Source organism: Ischnura elegans, chromosome 12, assembly GCF_921293095.1.
Source record: "Ischnura elegans chromosome 12, ioIscEleg1.1, whole genome shotgun sequence".
In the NCBI taxonomy this organism is placed as follows: domain Eukaryota; kingdom Metazoa; phylum Arthropoda; class Insecta; order Odonata; family Coenagrionidae; genus Ischnura; species Ischnura elegans.
The window spans coordinates 58,910,428-58,933,572 of NC_060257.1; the positions used below are offsets into that span (position 1 = coordinate 58,910,428).

At 39.3% G+C, this 23,145-nt stretch overlaps 1 protein-coding gene across 1 annotated transcript; it reads right to left on the reverse strand.

Moving 5' to 3' along the window:
- Nucleotides 1–2,984: 2,984 nt before the first annotated feature.
- On the reverse strand, nucleotides 2,985–21,062 carry LOC124168697 (FK506-binding protein 5-like). Its single transcript, XM_046546963.1, has 4 exons — nucleotides 20,993–21,062; nucleotides 13,067–13,399; nucleotides 5,725–5,861; nucleotides 2,985–4,470 (listed from the first exon to the last, which is right to left on the reverse strand). Exons 1-4 carry the CDS (start codon nucleotides 21,060–21,062, stop codon nucleotides 3,094–3,096), a joined length of 1,917 nt encoding a protein of 638 aa, XP_046402919.1. The 3' UTR covers nucleotides 2,985–3,093.
- Nucleotides 21,063–23,145: the final 2,083 nt, after the last annotated feature.

Consider the following 23,145-nt stretch of genomic DNA (forward strand, 5'->3'; position numbering starts at 1 on the left):
GGAGGGTTTACCACGCCCAGCTCCAGACTCCTTGCTCCATGGCCCCAGAAAACTCATCTTAACCAAAACATGTTTTTTATCTATTTTTATTTTCTACTCTTTGGTGGTGAATCGTGTGTTCGATTTAACCAGAGCTGTAAAATAAAAGGGGCCAAAAATTTATAACTAACGCCATCTATATAGGAAGTTTAGATTCGTATATCCATTTAGTTAATTAATCAGAGCACATTGGGATATAATTGAATATTGTATAACTGATTATGGAATCCTTATATTCATCACAAGGAAGCAAGCGTGAAAAATTCCAAGCTGATCCCACAATTGGAAGTGGGTTACAAACCAATCTCAAGATTCCATCGATGAAACAGACGAAGCAAGTTAAGGAAAACGAGTAAACTAATTAATAGTAGCGGGCTTAACTTAGTGGAGACCCTTTATCGTAGGAACAGAAGAAATAAAAACTTGGCTATTTCCACATGGTAATTTATTGTGACTGGCCATGGTTTCGTTACTGAAGAGCGTTATCAAGGTGCGGAGTTCCAGGTAATTAGATCAGTATATATAGCAAAAAATGGATGGTTTAGGAAATTTGCGGGTGCTGTTGGTTAGGAGGAGGTGGGGTTCGGTGGTAGGGTTCTGTGCTTGGTTAGCGTGTAAAAAATGACGTTAATTTTATCTTGAAAAATTTCTTTGCCATGGATATTTTTGAAGTGAAAACTTCTTATGCAGCGTTGAGCACTTTTGTAGATGGGTAAAAGACATTGGACTCACGTCACCGTCACCGCTACTAAATATGTGTATAATTGTGTATTTTCTGTATATACACAGTATACGCGCTATATACACAGTACTTGTGGAGGAGTACAAACCATTAGACTCGCATCACCGTCACCAGTCCATACTCGTACAGGAGTGTGTACTCGATACAAGAATAGTAAAGGTTAGCACAGTATAACTCAATTTATTTTAATACGTTAAATTTGAGTTGCTTATTCGAATGTTGTGCCATAAAATTAATTTATAAATGTGTAGCGTTTACAATTAAATATTGCAGAAATATAAAAAAGGAATCACGTGGAGAATTTTTTTTATCGCTAGTGTATTCATATGCTTATAGAAGGCTGTCTCGTGAACTGTTATGCATCCCATGCGCGCCCTCTGTGCTTTCAAATCCAGAAACACAGAACAAATTATGCGCGGTAAATTCAAAATGTATGTTTTTATTGGAAGTTTTTAAAATTGTTAATTTTGAATTACGATATATAGAAAAAATCATATCGATTTTCTGCAAACATCTATAGTCTCCATGGTCAATAGGTTTAATATTTTGCTGCCAACTACATTTCCCTTCACACCTACATTCTATTTCACTGGTATCCTGGAGGAATCTGTCTTCTCGATAGTTTCTCTCGATAGTCTCGATAGTACCGTTTTCATCTGAGGGGTTGTCAGGTTCCAATCTAAATGATCGAGGAGAAATTGCACCCTGATATTTACTAGAGCATTTTTTTGGTAACGAGCCATCACTATGCCATCTATTTAGTCAGTAACTGTGAGAATTAGTTTCGCCAAAACATTTTTACATGCTGACCTTGGTACTATCTTTGTAGTTTGTAGAGACTTTGTAGATCTTTACTCCAGTGTTGGTCATTTTCAATACTTTGGTGTTATTTCTTAACAACCAATCTTTCATGCGAGGAATAGGTGCTTGGTATCATTTTAAAGAATGATTTTTGCTTTTGTTTACTTCATCTGTTTATTTTGAGGTTTATCACTTTGTTAAAAAAATGGCTTACTAAGATTCTTCAAGGGCAGATTGCGTAATGTCAAAATAAAAATCGCAGATCGTTGCAAATCAAAATCGTTGTAAAATCGCAGGATTTGACGTAGTACGCAGTGTTGAGACTTCGCTCATGAATACTCATCATACCGACTTCTATTATATCCACTGCCATAGTGATCGGTCAGCTGCGAATAAAAATGCTTAAACATTACGGCAAGGAAGAGTTTTTCCGGATGTTAAGAAGTGTGAATAACCTTATTGGTGTGGGAAAACTCTTCTCGGGAATCCCACCGGGTTAAATTATCCATATAAGCCAACGTTTCGAACTCCGGCCCGGGGATCATCCTCAGGGTTGTTGAATATCGTTTTATTTGTTTATGGATGCTAAGTCTCATTGTTACCATAAATTTAGTTTATTAAACTATTAAAAAAACTAACAAGTATGATACCAGTTCCTTTATCGCAACTAGGTATATGTAAATAATCTATTTCCTTATGTGACCTTTTGTAAAATCATGCTCTTTAACTGGAATAACGAGGAAATTTGGTCAAGTGCACCATGATTGCCTAGCTCTGTGACGCAAGATGGCGTTAGTTCCAGATTTTCGTCTTCGCGAACTTTTCCTCGCGTCTAATGTCTTATGTGGAACGGGTTTCCAGGTTTTTCTGGTGGAGTACACAGAATCGCGATTGAAGTTATTTTCCTCAAGCTTTATTTATATGCCTTCCCTCGTGATCATATTTAACCTTATTAGTGTTGGTATTTAAGATTTCATGGCATTGTTAAGCTGGTTAAGGACACGGAAGACGAATAAATAAGTTTTTTTAAAACTAAAATTTCCGTCATTTTCTTAACAAATCTCATATTTTAATCACCGTGGTCTACTCAGAAGACAGCTTTTGTCTGTGAGTTAAAACAACGTCTCTTCAGTTCCTACTCTTAAAACTAACAACATCCTCAACGAAGTTTTGATAGGTGACCTGCAGACAACGTGTCACGATTTTATGGTGTTATAAGTTTTTTTTCAGGGAAATAAAATCAGATGAAAATTCAATATTTTTTTATTAGCAAACTTCATTTATTCCCACTTTAATGTGTACACACGATGATGAATGAAATATATGGTGATTATAAATAAATGAAGAATGGTATATCATATGAAATTATTACTGAGCCATTGTTAATAATAAATATAAAATACAGCAAAATCACAACTTTGTATTGGAAAAAGTTAGAAAATAAACTTAGGTTTAAGACATTAGTGCAGTTTGGAGTCTTTGGCTGATAAGTGAACGTCGACCTCCTGTGGTTACAGTACTTCCACGGTCCCAATACCCACTATCTCATCGTCCATCAAACCTCTGATATCTCTTGCATCGAGTCGCCCTTCCGGAACCGACCCTTGGTATTCGCTCCCTGCATTAGATCCCTCTTCAACCTTACCTTCTGTTCCTAACTTTTCCTGTCCTTTCGTCTCGCTTTGATTTTTCGACGTGCTGCCCTGTTCAATCGCCTCTTTGGCTGAGTCTACCTTTCCTTCCTCGTCCGCATCGCGTATTGTCTCGGTCTCCTTTGGAATTTCCACTGAATATTTGTCCTCTACTGACTTCACAGGAATCATCGGCTCTGTTGTGGTCTTCTTGTCGATTCCAGTGCCCCATTGAGAGTATAATGTGTTCGCCATTCCGTCAATTGTGGTGCTGGACGTGGTCGATGCTTCGTCTTCCGTGACATCGTCCGAGTCGGCGACCGTTTGGGAATTGACTACCTCATTCAGTTTTTCCGAGGCGTTCTCGCCAGTTGTAGTGATTGTCTGCCCTTCTTCAGCGTCGGCTGTTTTTACTGAACTACCCGAGACTTGCATTGCCTGGTGAACCTCCTGTTCCCTCACCGGTGAGTCCCCTGCTCTGTTTAAATCCGTAACTTTCGTATTCGATACCCCTGTAGTTTTCTCATCGCCTGCTGCCGTCTTCAACGAAAGATCAGAGCGTTCTATTATTGGGTCGAACTTGTTGTTCACTAGCGAGGTGCCTGGTCGGTTTGCCCCCGTAATCGTGGTATTTGATGTTCCTTGAGATACGGGAACCCCTCCTGCCGTCTTCTGTGAAGCTTTTGAGGCTTCTACCACAGGGTTCATCTTTTTGTTGTTCTCTGGTGATGCTTCTTGAGTTATCTCGCCGAGTCCTGCCGTCTTCACCGAAGCTTCTAAGCCTTCTCCTACTGCTTCAACCTGTTTTTCACTCTCTGGCGAGGTTTCTGCTTTGGTTTCATGTGTAACTTTTGTCGGTGATGCTTCTTGAGCCACTGTAACGTCTCCTGCTGTCTTCACTGAGGCACCTGAGTCGTCCTTTCCCTTGATGAATGGTTTGATGATTACATGAGAGTTTCCAACTTTGTTTCCCGAGCCCTTCTTTTTGTTTCCGCCCGGAGTAGTCGTCTCGACGGGGGCTTGTGCTTCGACCGCCACCTGGTCGCCGCTAGTCCCTCCCGATTCGACCGTGTTGTCTTCGTCGACCGGGTCGTAGTCCTCCTCGTCGACTTGGTCGTAGTCGTCTTCGTCGTTGGGCTCGTCGTCGTCGTCTGGATCGATGGCGTCCGTGGGCAGACCGCCTCCGTCCTCTGGGTTGACCACGGCGAACCCGTTGGAGCCCATCCTCATGCAGCCCAGCGTCCTCCCGAACAGCGTCTGAGTCATTTCACAGAAAAAGGCAAGTTTTATTTTAGGAATTTTTAAAATAAATACAATTTAACCATTGATACATTTTCGCTCTCATAATTTCCGGGTTTCCACCGCGCTGTTCCGTGAATAAATTGGATAAAACGCTGTGGGTTCTATAAATTTCGCTCTTGTTCAAAATCGGTCAAACTCAACGAAAGTTTTTACATTAATTTCACTATTTTAACTGCTTAGGTTTAACTAAATAATTTTTTCTCTATTTTTCTATTTTCCGCGCATTATCTCGGTGTAATATAATGATAAAATCGCGAATTATAAAAATATAAAGAAAAATTATCCACAATGAGTTCAGTTATTTGATAAATTTCTCAAAATGAATAGGTTTGATAATGTTCTCAAATCTTAATTGGTCGAAATAAAAGAATGTAGATGTGAGTCACGTCTTTCGGGCATTCCACCGCGTTGAGATGTCCATAGGTGACGACAGATTCACCTGTTCATATTGCTCATTTGCCTATAATACGGAGGTATGGAGTTATTACCCGAAACGTCGGCAGCATTAAAGTCACTGTTACTCAGCGTTACTTCAATAACAATAAAATACAAAGGAAGGATGCGCGTTTCGTCAAAAACTGCTACGGGCGTACAGACAACGTTAACCAGATGCTAAACGAATTAGGCTGGGAGCCGCTGGAGACTCGGAGGCTGCGCGCTAGGCTTAGATTGTACGAAAAATTGAGAATGGATACCTTTAAGAGCGACACGGAGAACGTAATATTAGAGCCCCACTATATTTCCATGTCCAACAGCAGCGAAAAATTATCCGCAATGAGTTGAGTTATTTGATAAATTTCTCAAAATGAAAAGGTTTGATAAAATATGTTATCAACACTGTATCATGTTTCGTATTTATTTTTCTGTTGAGTGGAGGTTGTTGTTCCAAAGTGGAATATACTATTTATTTTCAGTTGAATGTAATATTTATACTTTAATTCTTCCGTATTTTAATATTGTCCTCTTTTTGGTAACTGTTAATTTCTGTCAACTCTTTCGGACCTCGTAGGTCCACGACATTAAATGTTAATTTTTTTTAAACATAGAAACGACTTATTTTATGTTTGCCTTTAAAATCTTTATGAGTCGAAAAATAAGTCTAATCAAAGTGATAAAATAGTACTACTGTGAAGGAATTAATGTTAACATTCTTGCCTTCGCGAGAGGTAAGGGTTATCGTTTCTGACCCCTCTTTTGCAAATCGCTCACCTGCTTGTTGAAGAGTCCCTCCACGGCCATGCAGGCGTGGATGTTCCGATCGACGAGGTACACGTCCTGAAGTTTGATGCACAGTTTGGCCCGTGGGATACGTGGAGGTGACAGGCATACTGGAGGCGGGTTGCGACCTTTTCCAATGATGGAGCATGAAACAAGTGAAAGATAGAGTTGTTATCAGCTGAAAAAATCTTTCATTCTAGCTAGATCACTGATATATCAATGAATTACCATTCCGTTTGATGTAAACTAAAGGAATTCATAACAATTTTCGTTCATTTATGCGTTCGCTGATGACATGCAAACATTTTGATGCAAAAAGTGCGTTGCAATGGTGCGTTTATAGATAAGTTTCAGCGCTCTTTTGTATAAATAGGCTGTCATCCTCGAATAATGTGCCTTAAAAATGGCATTATGTTCTAAAACCTAGATTGGTCGAAATAAAAGAGTGTAGATGTGAGTCTCGGTTTTCGGGCGTTCCGCCGCGTTGATTTGTCCATAGGTGACGACAGTTTCTCCATCCATCCTGCTGGCGTCTTCAGGTCAGAAGTGACGATGCAGGACGGCAGGACGGTTGAACTGTGCTGGTGCACATATGGGACGATATTCAGCCGTGGCTACTAATTGCTTGTGTGTTGGTTATTGTCTTTTGGCGGTGTTGTCAATAGGGCGTATTATTTAATCGGTATGCTTGGAATTTGGAGAATAGTGTGATTGAGTTCGTGAGTGTTCCAGTGTTCTTTACTGACAAGTTCAAGTTCAAAATATGTTTATTTCACGAGCAAACAGGTTCATAAAATTTGAAATAACAACAACAATAACAAAAACAATGGCTCGTGAAGCTGGTATAGCCTTGCGCCTCTTCAGCGTTACTGGGGATTAATCACTGGTACGGGAGTGGTATTAGCCCGGCATTTGCCCTAAGGAGGTGGGAAACCCGTAAAACCACCGTCAGACCACCACAATTTTTACCGTCTTATATAGGTACTTCGGGGATCCAAGGTCGGTTCTGATTGATTGGCTCTCGGGTGGGCTCTGATTGGTCATTGATTTTGAAGACCCTTTTGCATGCGTTGGCTAATGTGTAGCCGTCTTCTCTGTTGCAGTTCTCTGGATGCTTAGTTATCTCTATAGGTTCTAGGATTAGCCTAGGATAGTAACGGCTTTCATTACACAGGACTTCGGGCTTATCGAAATCCACAGTGTGGCCAGGTTCCGACAACCAATCAGAACCAACCTTCAATCCCCAAAGTACCTGTATAAGACGGCCAAATTGGTTCATCGCTATATTACCATCGATATATTTACCATATCTGCTACAAGATCACAAACAATAATAACAACGTGACATGCCCTGAAGAGGAAATATTTCCTATAACGGGGACCTACTGTAAATAACTATGACTCTACGTTACTATGTAAATATGTTCATGCACACTGCAGTATGGAAATAAACCTTTTTGAAATGAAAAAAAAATGTGCATCGCAACTTCTGACCTGAAGACGTCAGCAGGATGGCTGGAGAAACTGTAGTCATCAATGGAAAATACAACGCGGAGGAACGCCCGAAAGGCGAGAATCACATGGAGATACGCCGCGTAGACCTTAGATCTAAAAGAGTGTAGAAATGAGACCAAGTTTTTCAGCACGCTTCATATTAACGTTATTATCTTAAAATTCGGCGATTATATACTGTAGAGCCTTGCCAATTCATTATGTTCATGTTGGACAATTGTTCAGCTGTTCATATTGGACATTTGCCTTTAATGGGACGGGTAAGGAGTCGTTATCCGAAAAGTCGGCAGCATTAAAGTCACTAACCCGGTGTAGAGCCAGAGAAGAATTCATCATATACCCGTTCCACAAAGATAAGGAATTTATTTAGGACTGCATAGTCGCAGTGAAATATGCTAAAAAGGACGCGGCAATACAAATCTATCAGTCGTATTATGTCGTTTTTGTAGCACATAATTTGTTTTCAACTCATGATTTCATCTTGAAAATTTATTATGGCTTATAAAGTTGATATTTTTCAACAATAGGGTAGTTTCCTTCATCAAAATAAACGAAGGACATTGATTGCGATTCGTTATTCACCATTAGCGTATTAATGATATAAAAATTATTTCGTTTTACAAATCGCAGTTTAGACAAATGCAAATGGTCAATTTTAACCTAATTAGAAAAAGGCCAGATAGGCGCCCTTGCGATGCCACTTTACATGACTTCATTGGACCTAGATGCTATGCGAGTAGTGAGGAATTTTACATCATCTGAGATTAGTAATGTATGCATGAGGCACAGAGCTCAGGGAAATATCTCTTAATAATCACCTATTAAAATTAATTCGCTAAAAAAAATACATTCGCTAACCTACCACCGTAGCAAATACGTTGACGGTAAAAATCCGCCTTATAACGATGGTTGATCCCCGAAACATTGGTCCATGTGTTTTAAATGAAAAGTGTGTTTATCGATAACAGAAAATTTAAGTATACCGGGACTAGCCACGGTGATAACTTTTACGGAGTCACCCGCAATGCACAAGATAACAGAAAAGACTATCCTATCTAATCTAATTCTGTACCGTAACGGGAATGATTAAATTATTAATGTACACATATGAGGCGAAGATATTAGTATGCAAAGATCTAAAACTATGTACAAGATCACTTAATATTATAAAAAAACAATTTGTAATATTTTTGTACAATCACCATTTCATATCGTTTCAGAGCCATTTCAAAAACTGAAATCATTTCATCGAATGTTTTACGATCTTCTATTTGAACGCAAATATTTAAAATATCAACAGAATAACGCCGAAAACTGTATTTTTTATGATAACGTTAAGTTTTTAAGCGTGTAAATAGTCGCGAAATAAGAAAAGAATACGCCCGTTCGACAGGGAGCGATGAGTTCTATTAAAATAGGCAAAGCTTTCATTCCGGCCCACACGAATCCACATGGCACGCGTCCAGTCTCCTACGAGGTGTAATTCAAATAGATCGACTATTCAAGCCGCGTCTCGGGGCGGTTGCATTGCTTCGCGGTGCACTATGGGAGGTGTTCCATCGAACATGCACTTTGCTAATGAGCGTGTTGTTGCTCGCAGGAATTTCTCTGTCCCTCTAGCAGCCAAGGAGCCAGTGGAACAATGAACCAAAGGAATAAGGTTTGTAGGCTGAGTGGCGGAAGGTCGGAATGCATTGGCTCGATATCCATTCGACGGATTGAACCCAAGCGAGTCGTAAATAGATATCAGCAAGCACCCCATATCCTCACTCGCTCAAGTCGTGCGCGCTAATCGGACGGCAAAATCCGGCCGGAAGCTTTCGCGCCATAATATTTCGTCGCTTATAATCTCACGGGCACAATTATCGTAACCGGGGCGACTGCAAAGAGTATGCCCCAATCCGTACCGCTGAAAATTAATTTATGCTATATTAAATCGAAACTTGAAGCTTGTACGTGGTGGAAGGGATCCATATCAGCAATTAAAGACACTTCTTTACTTCCACAATTTATTTTACGTTCGTTGTGTATTCGTTACTTCCAGTGGCGCAGCGAGGGGGGGGAGGGTTTTGGGGGACAAAACCCCCCCAGAGCTTAGAGAAATTTCTAAGTTTAATCCATTTTACTTAATTTGATTGATATTAGTAATATAATAGTGTAAGGTTTAATAAAATATCCCTCAGAAAGCCGTAAAAGTCACCATTTTCAACAATTTATATTAAAATTCCGCAATTTATTAATCTCGCACTTACCGCTTATCCTGGTGGGTATACCATACACCCACACATCCCGGTATTAGTTACACCAAAACCTCCCCCAGCCTTAATTCCTAGCTGCACCCCTGGTTACTTCGACCATGTAAAAATCAGTACCGGTTTCGGTTGTTACGAGATTAACATGCGTATAAATACCTCATTTCAAGTTATATACGCCATTATCAAGTACGTAACGTATACTATAACGTATTATATAACGTATACTATAACGTATTATATAACGCATTCTATAACGTATTAAATACTTGTGTTTAATTTTTTAATAAGTTTTGGAAATAACGAAGTGTCTTTCATTTCTAATATTCATTGAATTTCTAATATTCACTTAGCGAGCTTGTTAATCCTTAAGTAGTAGCGTCGGGCCTACATGACCCGAGAGGTTTTTTTTCAGTGATTAAAACTTACATTCATTTAAATGTTTTGGCAATATGCGTTCCATACAATCTCATAACGTACTTTTCTCTTTCTTTCCATGCCATTTTTGTGTCTGAATATGTGCATTATAATTGTATACCGTAATTTAGCGTTTTGACTCGACGTGAAGGTTTGCGTCTTGAAAAAAGCGCTTTATGACTCGTGCATTGAATCGTGCCTATGAAATTTGATATACGAAGACAGTACTTCCAAGTTATCTCTAAAACTATGTATAATATCACAGAATATAATAGAAAACAATATATAATGCGAGTAAACTCTTCTCGGTATTCCCACCGGGTTAATTTTTCCATAATGGCCAACGTTTCAAGCTCCGACTCGGGGATCATTCTCAGGGCTGAATGTTGTATTATTCAAAAACAAATAAATCAACATTCAGCCCTGAGGATGAGCCCCAAGGAAGAGCTCAAAACGTTGGTCATTACGTAAAAATTAACCCGGTGGGAATCCGGAGAAGAGTTTACCCACATCATTCGCCGGGAAAGAATCAAATCATATTTCACAATATATAATGCTTTTAATAGTTTCAGTTTATTTACTTAAGTCTAAATATATTTATAATCATGTAACCAATATTGTTTTAAATGCTTAAATTCTCGGTCAATATGACCCGACGTGACACATGACATCATCGCGAATATAGCCTGTTCTTTCGGGAAATGCTTCGTTAGATTCATTTCTCACTCAAAGTTTCAGTATTCTTACAAGGAGCGCTATCAAGATTCGCTACGTCTAGTACTCTATAGCAGATTTCACCATTAAAAGGCAGTCCAAAATAAATTCTTCAGGTTTGAGGAACGGGTAAATGATGAGCTCTTCACGGCCTCTACACCGGGTTATTGGCTTAAATTTACCGACGTTTCGGGTAGCGAGCGACAGATATTACATGGATTGCAGATAAAATATAATTTCAGACAGTGTATGGCTTCAATATATTTTGAACATCCCGTGAACGTAGCATATGTGGAAAATATGTGGGCTTATAATGCCTATTTTACAATTATACATTCCATTTTAATTTATGAATACTTTTTCTTGCATATGTATATTGTTACTTTTAAAGATTCTGTAAAGAAGAGGAATATTTTTGCTTGTCTTAAAAAGAACTATTTGTAAAGTTGGCGAAAAAGTCATTATTCACTTGATACAAATAGCCTTAAAGTGGCTTTGGCTTCAACGATATTTCCGTAATAATTACGCGATATGTGTCCAGTTATTCGATGGTATATGTGCGTGACTTCTATAGTTGTAGCAACAATTTATGCATCAATTTCAAGAGAAAAATTTTCGTTTGACGGGATAAAATTGATAAATTGTCATTGTTATGATGCAAAACCGTGGTACACTTCGTCAATAAGCCCAATTGCGTCATCTCTGATTTAAGAGGTATATTTAGAAAGTAACGGGAACATAAATTATTTAAAAAAAATGTATTTATTCGTCAAAATTAATGCTGTCGCCTTCAAAATAGTCCCCATTTTGATATTCATTAGATTAGATGCTCATACCTATTTCTTTTACTTTTGTCGCTTTTTCATTGGTAGTTGATCTTCGTCACTCTACGGCTCTTCACGGTCATCTTGAAAACGCTTATATACAACTCGTAAATTCTTATTTTACTCGTTGAAGACTCAACACAGGCCTTTGTTAAAATTTCACACACCATGTTGTACTTTTATTACCGAACATTCTTTGTTTTCCAATCATTGTTTGACCCATTTATTTAAACAAAGGAAAATCGCCGAGCACACGAAAACATTTCACATTAGGGGCTGCTACAGACAAAGAAAACTGTGAATACAGATTATAATTTTCATGCTCCAACGCAAGGGGAGTGCATAAGGAGGTCCAATTACATCCCATAAAAGGCTGATTTTTGTTGCCACTTCGGTCGCATATTAATCGGCTTTCAAAAATGTCCTTGGCCCTGTGATGAGTGCAATGCGATACACTTTTTTTTCCAATATTCTGCATTGTAATGTTTGTAATTGCGAGGAATGACATTGAAAAGTTACGAATTTGCTAGATCACATCATGTTGTGCATAAATTTCTGTTAACACCCCTAATTATACCATATATTTCCCCGTGAAACTCGGATCACTTTGTCTGTCAGCGACGCGAGTGGCGACTTTTGTAAACCCATTTGAATGCGCGGTGGGTAACAACACATTTAGAGGCCGACTTGAGGATCTTATTTTGCAATATTCGTGCTCCAAGGGAATCCATTTACAAAATTGACAGTCGGACACTCCAAATATTCGAAATTTTAACGTTCCTATTCATTTCTGAACACACCCCGAAGAACTTATTTAAAAAAAGATTTAAATTAACACTCTCTTCCCACCACGTTTGTCACCTAAAATAGCGGGCGTGAATGAGTGCGTGAGTAAACCATCGTGACTTTGGCAAATTTTCATGACTGTTTTATCAGGAGAGAGAGTGCCGGAGAAAAATTTCACGACGGTGAGAAGTGGCAATATATTACGGGAAATGCGTCATGATACATGTCTTTATCGTCACCCATTGTAGCGACCATTCCACATATCTTGTTGGCAATGACAATACACTTCAGGGTCACGGCCACTCAGAGCAAGTGAAAAATACTCTTATCTTTTTCAAGAAAGGTAAAATGAACGGCATATCGTGAAGTGATTTTTTAAAGCAAAATTCTACTGGAAAGTCACACTGTGGTGTAAGAAAAAAATGCCGATTTTCCGTTCGTTAAACTTCGGGAGTGACCTTTTTTTAGATGGCTTAAAAGTTAAATTGAAAGCGGATGGGAAATTATTTGATTGACTGAATGCTTGCAGACTTGCTTGCGTTATAAAAAAATCAAATAAAAGAACTTTTAAAATATTCTTTTTCCGAAAACAGCATAAAATAAACTAAAAAGTAAAAAAATAGTTTTTTTTTTATCCCTCGACTTATTGAAACTGACGAAAGGATACTCATATTAGTTTGCATAACATTTTAATGTCCGTGTGGTGTGCATGTGGGAATCCTCTTGCATGCTGCAAGCTGGTGAGTGATCACCCCCTGCCAAACATCGTAGAGGTGACTCACGGGGTATCATGGAGATGTAGATGGTCCAACCTCCTTGAGTACTCACCCGAGAGTTTGTTCCTGTACATGACGACATCGTTGAAGGTGACGGCCATCTTGACTGCGAACTCGTCCTCTATGTAGGTGAGGTTGGTGCAGACCCTTGGCCGCAGCCATGGAGGGAGCGGGAACAGGCGACCCGTGCAGCAGCCGCACCGCGAGTTGTCGCATGCGCAGGGCCTCCTCTCCGACCACCAAGAGCCGAAGGTGCCCTCGGACCCCGCGGCACCAGGCGAACCCTCGTCGACATCGTCCTGCCTGCCTGCTTCCGAAGCATCCCAGTCGGTGTAGTCCAGCAACTCCAGTGGCTCCACCGTATCTGAGGGTCTGGCCAGGGCAACTGGATGCGAAAGGTAAGATAAAAACATAAGTGCGAAAGTTGATCTTGATGCAATGCATCTATATCGATGGCTAAGTTCTAGCAACACGTATCTCAAAAATAGAAAATTTTCAGGAGAGAGAAAAATAAAGATTAATATTTTTGATTGTAGACTGAAATTAAAAACCAAAAGTTCATAAAACTGAAAAAGAAGCATTCATTTGTAAATAAAGACTTGTTTTTTGGTTGTATTTTATTTTTTATTGTTATTACTTACACATAATTAAGATACCTGTCTCAAACCGGCCGAATTTGCGGTACGTGTTGTTAGAACTAAGCCATCGATATACTATCCCTTAAGCAGCCTCAATGTGCGTATAGCGGTGAGAGTTATGAGACCAGCCGCTGGAAAATAAAAAGTAAAGGCTCTAGGACAGTTTTTGGTCAACTTTTTTCGCGATTTTATTGTCTATTAGCTACGTTACCTAACATTTACAACCGGTTGTAATCTGCTGAATTTTTCCAGGGCCTCTGCAAACATATCCTGCATTTTTCAACAGTTACCCTGGTGTTTTATGGTATGCATTTTTAGTAATTTCTAGTGTGGTTGACTTGATTTTGTATTGAAGTTTTTGCTAACACTATGGTACAAGAGAAGACCTGGTGGACAACGATGGTTCTATGGACGCTTGTTTAATAATACAAGATATAGCTTACTAATGAATGAAGGGTTGGTTAAATAGAAAGACAAATGTCAGACGTCATTTTGTATTGAAATTATTGCTAACTCTATGGTACAAGAGAACAACTGGTGGACCACTATGGTTATATGGACGCTTGTTTAATAATACAAAATATGGCTTATTAATGAAGAAGTTGGTCAAAGGGAACGTCAGGCGTCAAAAGAATTAATGAGTTTTTAAGGTTAGTTTTGATGATATTAGCTGCTTTTTAGCGAGTTTAGCTGTAACATTCTATGCAAAACCTTTTCTTCTGCTTTTTTCAACTGATGTAAGATAAAAAGATCACACTTCATCGTTCTTATGAGGAAAAACTAGTGAAACCAAATTCACATTGAAAAAATACTACTTCAACCGTGTTGAGATTAACGGTGATACATGCTCTGTTAACGTAAATTACGTTTTTAGGCTTCAAGGACTCGTTTTGTTTCGTGTCCAGCGAAGCGCATCAACATGAATTCACAGCGACATCTAGACGTTCTAGCGACTGACAATAGATTCCACGCTACGCTATCACGTATGCTCTACTTGTCGCGAAGGGCTGGCTTTTTTTTCCTCCTTCAACCGTGCCGACGGCATTTACTATTCAGTGACGAAGCTTAAGGATAATCGCAGAGAGTATGAATATCCAAAATGATTTTTGTGGTTATTTTTTCCTTGGATACGATAATACATTTATGTTTAAAATGAAAGGTAAGTGGACAGTAAGAAAATCTTTGCGAATATATAAATTTTTTTTCTTCACCTACTCTGCCATAATATTGATGAAAGTCATTATTGTCTTCTGTTAATAATGCGTAAATTTCCGTCTAAAATAATACTAATCCTTTCCCCTGGTAGATAAGTATTTTTAACGGAATTGAATCGGCACATTTAATGAGGCGTGCGTCAGTGGGGTAGACATAAATTTCGTGCGGGGTAGAGTCCAAAATCAGGGGGGAAAATCGTTGAAAAATAGGGCACAAAGTAGAGAGTTTTAAACTAATTTTTAACACTTTTCATAATAGAAAAAACTTAATTTGTCAAGAAACCTTTTGTACGAGGGTTGCCCAGAAAGTAATGCACCATATTTTTTCTTCGACATTGATTGATCGCACATAATGAGAATTACACACACGAAAGAATGATGTTTCGGCTACCTACCCTATTTTTTCACGTAATCTCCACCCATTTCTATGGCCATCATCCAACGTGAAGCAAGGGCGTGTATGCCCTGATGGTACCAATTCTTCTTCTGATCATGGAGCCATTTCTACACTGCATGATTCAACTTCTCGTCGTCTTCAAAATGTCTTTCACGAATAGTAGCCTTTAATGCCCCAAGCAAATGGAAGTCTGAGGGAGTCAGATCAGGGCTGTAGAGTGGATGATTTAACACTGTCCAACCCTGTTTTTCCGTGTGTTCAGCAGCCCTCAAACTTGTGTGTTGCCGAGGGTTATCGTGTTGAATCGACACATCTCCTGGGCTGGTATGCCGCCGAGGTCGCTGGAAGCATCAATTTCCTCTACTGATGGACACATATAGCGCAGACTGCCGAGACCTAATGCGTCTTTGTTCGCAAATGGCCAAATCAGCTATCTGCAACATGTCAGGTGTGACAGCCGTGGATAGTGTCCCTGACAGCTGCAAATCTTGAATCACCGCGATACCGCCTTTTGATATACTTTTCCTCTGAGCCTAGTGACTAACTGTAATCCTGTTGACAGCAGATGCTCCGTAGACTTTGCAAAAACATTTGTTTATATTTCCCACACTTTCTTTCTTTCCAGTGAGAATTTTAAAATGACGGTACGCTGCTAATACATGCATCACTTACAGACGTCATTTTGAAACGATCCTGCTGCTACGATATCGGTTGGAAGAGTCAAAAAGTTTGCGTGCGCATTCATTGCACTTCAGATAATGCATGCGTAAAGTTTCAAATGCATACCCTTGTTGTAGGCTGAGAAAAAAATTGTGGTGCATTCCTTTCTGGGTAACAATCGTATTTTTCCCACTAGATGGGTGTTATTTCATCATTTCTGAATCAGTATGCAAAACGACGTGGATATACCGAGCCCCTGTGACAGTTAACATTCGAAGAGTTTTTTTTGACCTCTTCGATTTTTGAAATGGCTGATATTCGAGAACATCGTGCAGTGTTGAAAGTTTGCTCTCTGCTTGGTAAAATTGAGTCGGACACGGTTATCATGTTGTCTACAGCTTATAAAGAACACGCTTTAAAAATGTGCACGAGTGGTATTCGCACTTCAAACGCGGCAACATCTCGATCGAAGACATTCAACGCCCGGACCGTCATTCCAAGTCCAGAACTGATGAAAATGTGGAAAAATACTCTTACCCTTGTGTACGAAGATATGAGGCGTACTATTGACGGACTAACTGAGAAATCTGGAGTTCATTACAGAAAATTTTAGCTGATGATTGGCCATTGAGACGAATCGCGGCGAATTTCATCCCCCGCTTGTTGCTTCCTGATCAAAAGCGGCACGTGTTGCTCATTGCCGTGACTTGAGTTTTTGGTAAAAGAATTGGATGATACAGCTTCCTCGCCTACCCTTCTCACCAGATCTCGCTCATTTTGAATTCCTTTCGTTCAGCCGGATTTAAATGGTGATGAAAGGGAAATGTTCTGGCCATTTTACGGAGGTGAAAAGAAGGCGGCGCTGCAAGGCATCGGAAACGACGAGTAGGAAAGGTGTTTCGCGTAGTGGAAAAAACGTTTTAACCAATCTATCAGTAAAAATGGTGAGTACGTCGGAAGTGACTAACGTTTGTAAGACAAAAAATTAAATTTTGAATAAAAAAATTGTATCCAGTTATCTTCGAGTCTCCCCCTTGTAAATGCATGATTTTTCAATATTTTGTTTTCGTGTATGAAGGAAAGTAATTGTGTTTTTATATTTCGGGGGTGGAGGCGGGTTCGGACCCCCCTGACCTCCCCAATAAGGAGGAAGTCCGGGGGAACTACACACAAATCTAAATGCCGTCTAAATAAAATTGGAGGAGGTAGTTTTCCGGCTTGTACACGTCGGCAGCTACGGCCAAATAATATGATCGTTTTCAAGTATCTTTGCGTCCGGCCCAGTCGTGCAAGATCGGAATGTTTCGTGCGGCGTCGTGGCAGGAGGTGGGACCTGCGAAATTGATAGGGATGAGGGATGGGGAGAGAGAGAGAGGCGGGCGTTGCCGTGTTTCCTCAAAAGACTTCGTCGGTACATGGAAACCAAGATAAAATATATCTGGAGGCGCTGTTTGAGTTTTTGGCGTGGTCAAAGTTCCGCCATCTTAGTTTGACAATTTTTGGACTTTTTGGATATTTTTTCACTTTCTTCATGAAATATCACAGAAAACGCGTAAAACTTTTTTTTTACAAACAGTCATTTCCAATGAAAAACTGAAACTTTTTAAAATACTCCTTTTCTACAGAAATACAACTTTCTTGCCTGCCTACAATAAAATTTAGGTTTAAAATACAATGCTTTTGCTTCTATAGATCAGGAGGTTCCTCCAGGCTATTGCTTCCATGATTTTTTTGCTTATTTTTTTTACTGCTACCGGATTATGATTTTTTAATATTATTAAAAAAAAGACTGCTAAAAATGTGCCGCAAAGTAAGGCAGGTTATCATTATAAATTATTTCTAGTATAATGTGGGAACCTCACCGTATTAATTTTATAGTTAATTATCATTAATTTTGCGACTGAAGTAAATTATTACTAATCCTGGTTAACCTATTTCCTATAACTGCAGCCATGTGGCAACACCATACCGTGCTAGGCACAAGGCACTTGATGAAAAATATCGCACTATTTTGTTTTCAAACTGTTTCTAATACTTTGCTTAGTGTTGTTTTGTTAATCTAATCTTTCTATAACTTGTTATTGACAGATTAAGTCAACAAAATTATCAATGATGTAATACTTCTATTTTCCATAGAGCCTGTATAATGGTCGGAAGTATTGATTGTTCTACCTATGTATCAGATATCCTCCAGAATAAGCCTGAAGATACACTAAAATGATTATGTAAGGTAGTACGAGTAAGGTAAAACGAGTATCATCATTTTTTGTTTAAGTGAAGTATATATTTTAGCGTAAATCTATATTTTTCGTATTCTTTGACAAATGTCACCATAATATTGGTATAAAAATAAGAATTTTCTTTTGCAGTTTTTAGGTTTCTAGATGATGTTGCCCGTAAAGTCTCTTTTCTGTTCGTAATGCGTTGAGGTTCGATTAAAAGGGGGTATTTCGTAATTTTCATGGATACCTATAAAATGTGCCGCGTGTTAAAAATGAATAGCGGGATTTTTATGATTCATAGAATTTATTACCCTTTTTATTAAATTACAGTATCTTTTACTTTAATTGCAGCTATAAATGCTGTATAAAATGAAAGGGAATCTCAAAAAAGTTTTTTTGGCAAAAGTGCCAATGAGCACTCAATTTTTCCCCCGCCATCCATTAGAAAGCGCTTGTAGCAAATATGGCAATTAGTGAACGGTTAACTTTTTGTGTTCTATAGTTCGCAAAGACGAATCTATAGTTAATGTGCAAAATGAATTCAATATTAAGATCGGTTTGGTGATAATACCTTTCGGAGTTTTATTATTCGTCTCAGTTACATCGTAAGTCTTCATCCCTGCTTTTGTAAGAGGTGTGTTCAGAAAATGACGGATATTTTTTAATTTCGCGAGCTTGGATAATTCCAATGTCAATTTTTAAAATTTTGATATTCATTTCCTATAAGTATGATAAAAATGTCAACTGTATTTTTGTTTACTTTGTGGCAGCCGCTAATTTTAGGCGTGTTTTTATGATTTTTTGCGATTTTCGTTTGTTAAAAAAATGGATCAAAGAATTTGTACCAGATTCTCCGTGAACAAATTAAATAGTGTGTGAAAAATTGTGTGAAATTTTGACCAAGGCATATAGTGACTCTGCTATGAGTTATTTATTGAAGTATTATACTGAATTAGGCAGCCTTCCATGGACTATTTAAAAAGCATTCTGGGAGATTCCCCTTCCTTGAAGGACATTCCTCTTCAATTCACCATAAGACCTTCTACCTTTCATTAAATCTAAAAATCCTATTCTCTTCCTTCCTCTCCCTTATTTACCTAACAAACTACCCTCAGAAACATTTTTCAATATCCACTCCCCGCTAGGTACTCCTCCCATCCATACCTTCTGTTTCCCCAGTATCTCATCTAAAAGCCGCCTCTCCTTACCCACCATTCAGCACTTATTTTTATAATGGGGTGGTTTCCAATTATTATTTTATTGAATAAATCGAAATATTATTACTCCTGGAGTACGTATATCACGATTTTAGATTTTTAATCGATATCTATTTTTCGCGATTAAATGAAAAGTGAAAATTTTCAAGCACGTGAAAACGTGACGGCTTAGTATGAATGCTGGGAAAAGCCCGTATGACGTCATTTTGGTTCCGGCTGCCGCCGTATGAGGCCACCTTAGTGTGAGGCTCTGAGCGCCGCTACGATGCAGGCTGCTAGTAGGTAGCACTTGGCTTAAATAAGATGGCTATCAAACGAAGGAATTTTTCCAACCTAAGGCAAGTTCAATAGGTGATTATTAAGAGATGTTTCCCTAAGCTCTGTGCCTCATGCATGCATCGGCAATCTCAGACGATGTAAAACTCCTGACTACCCAGCTAGCAGGTAGCGCTTGGCTTAATTAAGGATTCTTAATACACTATCAAACGAAGGAAACCTCCCGACCTAAGGCATTTCAATAGATGATTATTACGAAATGTTTCCCTGACTTCTAAGCCTCATGCATGCATTGGTAATCTCGGACGATGTAAAACTCTTGACTACTCGTATAGCATCTAGATTCGTGTGACGTCACGTGGAGTGGCATCGCATGAACGCCAATCTGGCCTTTTTCAAAAGAGGTTAAAATGGACCATTAAAATTCGTCTAAACTGGGATTTCTAGAACAAAATAATTTGTGTATTATGTATACAATAATGGAGGGTAACGAATCGCAATCAATGCCTTTCGTTTTCTTTGAGGAAGGAAACTACCCTATTGCTGAAAGCTATCGAGATATCTTCGAGCTCAGTAGGCCACATGCATGCATAGGTAATCTCGGACGATGTAAAACTCCTGACTACTCGTATGGCATCTAATTTCCTGAGACGTAACGTGGAGTGGCATCACATGGGCGCCAATCTGGCCTTTTTCAAAAGAGGTTAAAATGGACCTTAAAATTCGTCTAAACTGGGATTTCTAAAAGCAAATAATTTTTATATTATGAATACACCTAATTTCGGGAAATATCCCTTAATAATCACTTATTAAAATTGCCTGAGGTCGGAAAGTTTCCTTCCACTCCACGTGACGTCACAGGGACCTAGATGATATACGAGTAGTCAGGAATTTTACGTCGTCTGAGATTGCCAATGTATGCATGAGGCAAAGAGCTCAGGTGGGTAACGAATCGCAATCAATGCCTTCCGTTTTCTTGGATAAAGAAAAGTAGGTACCCTAATATTTGTAAGCGTTAAAAACACAATATTCATAAAGTTTCCAAGTAGGCTTCCGCGGAGATTATGGTGATATTTAGGGATTTTTCCGGGTACTCTTCCGCGTTTATCCATTTTGTAGGACAATATTTCGCCAACGTTCCAGTTGGCTTCCTCAGGTCCACTGAAGTGTCGATACAGAAGATGTTCTGCATCGACACTTCAGTGAACCTGAGGAAGTCAACTGAAACGTTGGCGAAATATTGTCCTACAAAATGGATAAACGCGGAAGAGTACCCGGAAAAATCACTAAATATCAACACAATATTCATTTTGAAACACCCCCAATACCTCGGAAGTACCTCCTCCATACTCACCATCCATGACAGCGACGAAGGCTAATGCCATCAGCATGATGATATGCAGCAACGCTCTCTTCGACCGCATCTTGATGCTAGCAGCGGTGGCGAGAAGTCGGCAGAGATCCAGGCGAAGAAAGGTCGATCACCAATCCGTCCCGCCCCTCCTTTACAGCAACCTTCTTTTTCCACGACGGTGGACTCGTCCGCGTATCTCGACCCCGTATAGCTGGCGACGACGTCCGCGACCCGCCGCTCACGAGCACAACTGGGATTGCAGCCGTAATGAGACGCGGTCTGAGTAGAGTGACTTTTTACAGGGAGAGATTTTTCGCCGGAAGATGATGGCGATGATGCTGTCGGCTTACGAACGTCTGCTTGACTGGCGCCGAATCGGGGCTCAAAGCGGGCGCGGAGTATGGGATGGGAAAAGCCCACAAGGCGGCTGACCCGGAAACGCGGCTTAAAAAAATCTTCAGCGTTGGGCGTGGGAAAAAAAGCCTTTTCCTTTTGAGTGACATGAGGGGGCTTTTTTAAAAAAAAGCTTTCTCACCCCTAACTCCCACGCTATGTTGTTAATTCTCGGCTCTCTCAACGGTAGCACTCACCCTACTTACCATAGGAAGGCGTCGCTCCAAATATTCTTAACTTAACCCCCTTCCGAAATATTCACCTCCTCATTCCACATGCGTTGAAGTCTCTTGCTGCGCTGGCCGTGAAATTAGGACACTGCCATGGCAAGCCTCATGCTCTGCTGATGAGTTTATTCACCCTGCTTTTAATCTTTCATAAATCATGTTGAAAAATGGTAGATGAAAGAATAACCTTGGTTTGGCTCACTAATATATTTGAAAAAGCACGAAACTGGTTTCATAGCATAGTTACATCTTCTAGTGGTGTGACTATGGTATGAAACCAGGGTCGTGCTTTTTCATGTAAATTAGTGAACCTAGCAAAGTTTATATTTCCATTTTTCGTAATGGATAGCTTACACTCAAAGTTGAGCCTGAAGTCATCAGTTTTATTGTTAAATGGTGTTTTGTCATATGGAACAAGTATCATTTTATAAAGTATGCCACCGAAGTTAATACAGAAATAGAAATTTGCCAAGCACTACGCAATGGAATAGTTTAAATCAACTGCGATAACTTGAATACACGATGAAGGTAAAATGAATTGACCGAGTAAGTAATGAGGAAATGCTAGGAAGAGTGGGAGAAAAGAGAAGCCTTCTAAAAGTTTTACGGAAAACACGGGGAAACTTAGTTGGCCACATTATGAGACACGATAGCTTTGTCGAATGGAACAAGAATCATTTCATAAAGTTCGACCCTGAAGTGAGAACAGAAATAGAAACTTGCCTAACTCTATGCACTAGTTTAGTTAAAATGAACTGGGATTAACTTAATACACTATGAAGGTAAAGTGAATTTCTTGCTCTTGAAAAGGGCATTTTACAATGAGAATAATCTATTTACAGCTAAAAATAAGTGCATAGAAGTAAGAAAACGATTCATCAGATGCTAAACAAGGAGCGTGTATCTCTATGGGAGCGAGGCTTGGACGTTGACACCAGCAGAGAAGTCATGAGTGGAAAACATTCAGAATGTGGTACCACCGGAGAATGATCAAGATAAAATGGATCGACCGTGAAAGTAATGAGGAAGTGCTAATAAGAGTGAGAGAAAAGAGAAATCTTCAAAAACCACAAGGAAAAGACTGGGTGACTTAGTTGGCCACATTATGAGGTATGATGGACTGATGAAAAAATCGTGGAAGGACACGAGGAAGGGAAGAAGAGCAAGGGACGGCCCCGAATTAGTTACATAGGACAGGTTCCTAGGATGTGAAAGAGAAGAAATACGTCACTATGAAAATTAGTGGTTAGGAGAGGGAAATAGAGAGCTACATCCTACTATGCAGAGTGGTCCGAAATGTGGAAAAGCCGGACAAAAGTCCAAAACAGCGTTTTTTGAGGTAGAGACTTGAAACTTGACGCATATGCTCAAAAATAATTGATGATCATGAAACAATAATTCATTTTCCACCTGCCGGTAGAGCACCATACCATATTACTGGAATATTATGTTTTTTACTTCATTAAAATCCTTCAAAAACTCTACCAATAGCTTAACTTCTAGGTTTTTCGAAGAAAAATGAGATCGGGCGTG

Bases quoted from the DNA above. Each gene is read 5' to 3' on its own strand.
- LOC124168697 (XM_046546963.1), bottom strand. From the start codon at position 21,062: ATGCGGTCGAAGAGAGCGTTGCTGCATATCATCATGCTGATGGCATTA. The intron at 13,400-20,992 runs GTGAGTATGGAG...TTTCGCATCCAG, and splicing joins CTTCGTCGCTGTCATGGATG to TTGCCCTGGCCAGACCCTCA. The intron at 5,862-13,066 runs GTGAGTACTCAA...TCATTGGAAAAG, and splicing joins GTACAGGAACAAACTCTCGG to GTCGCAACCCGCCTCCAGTA.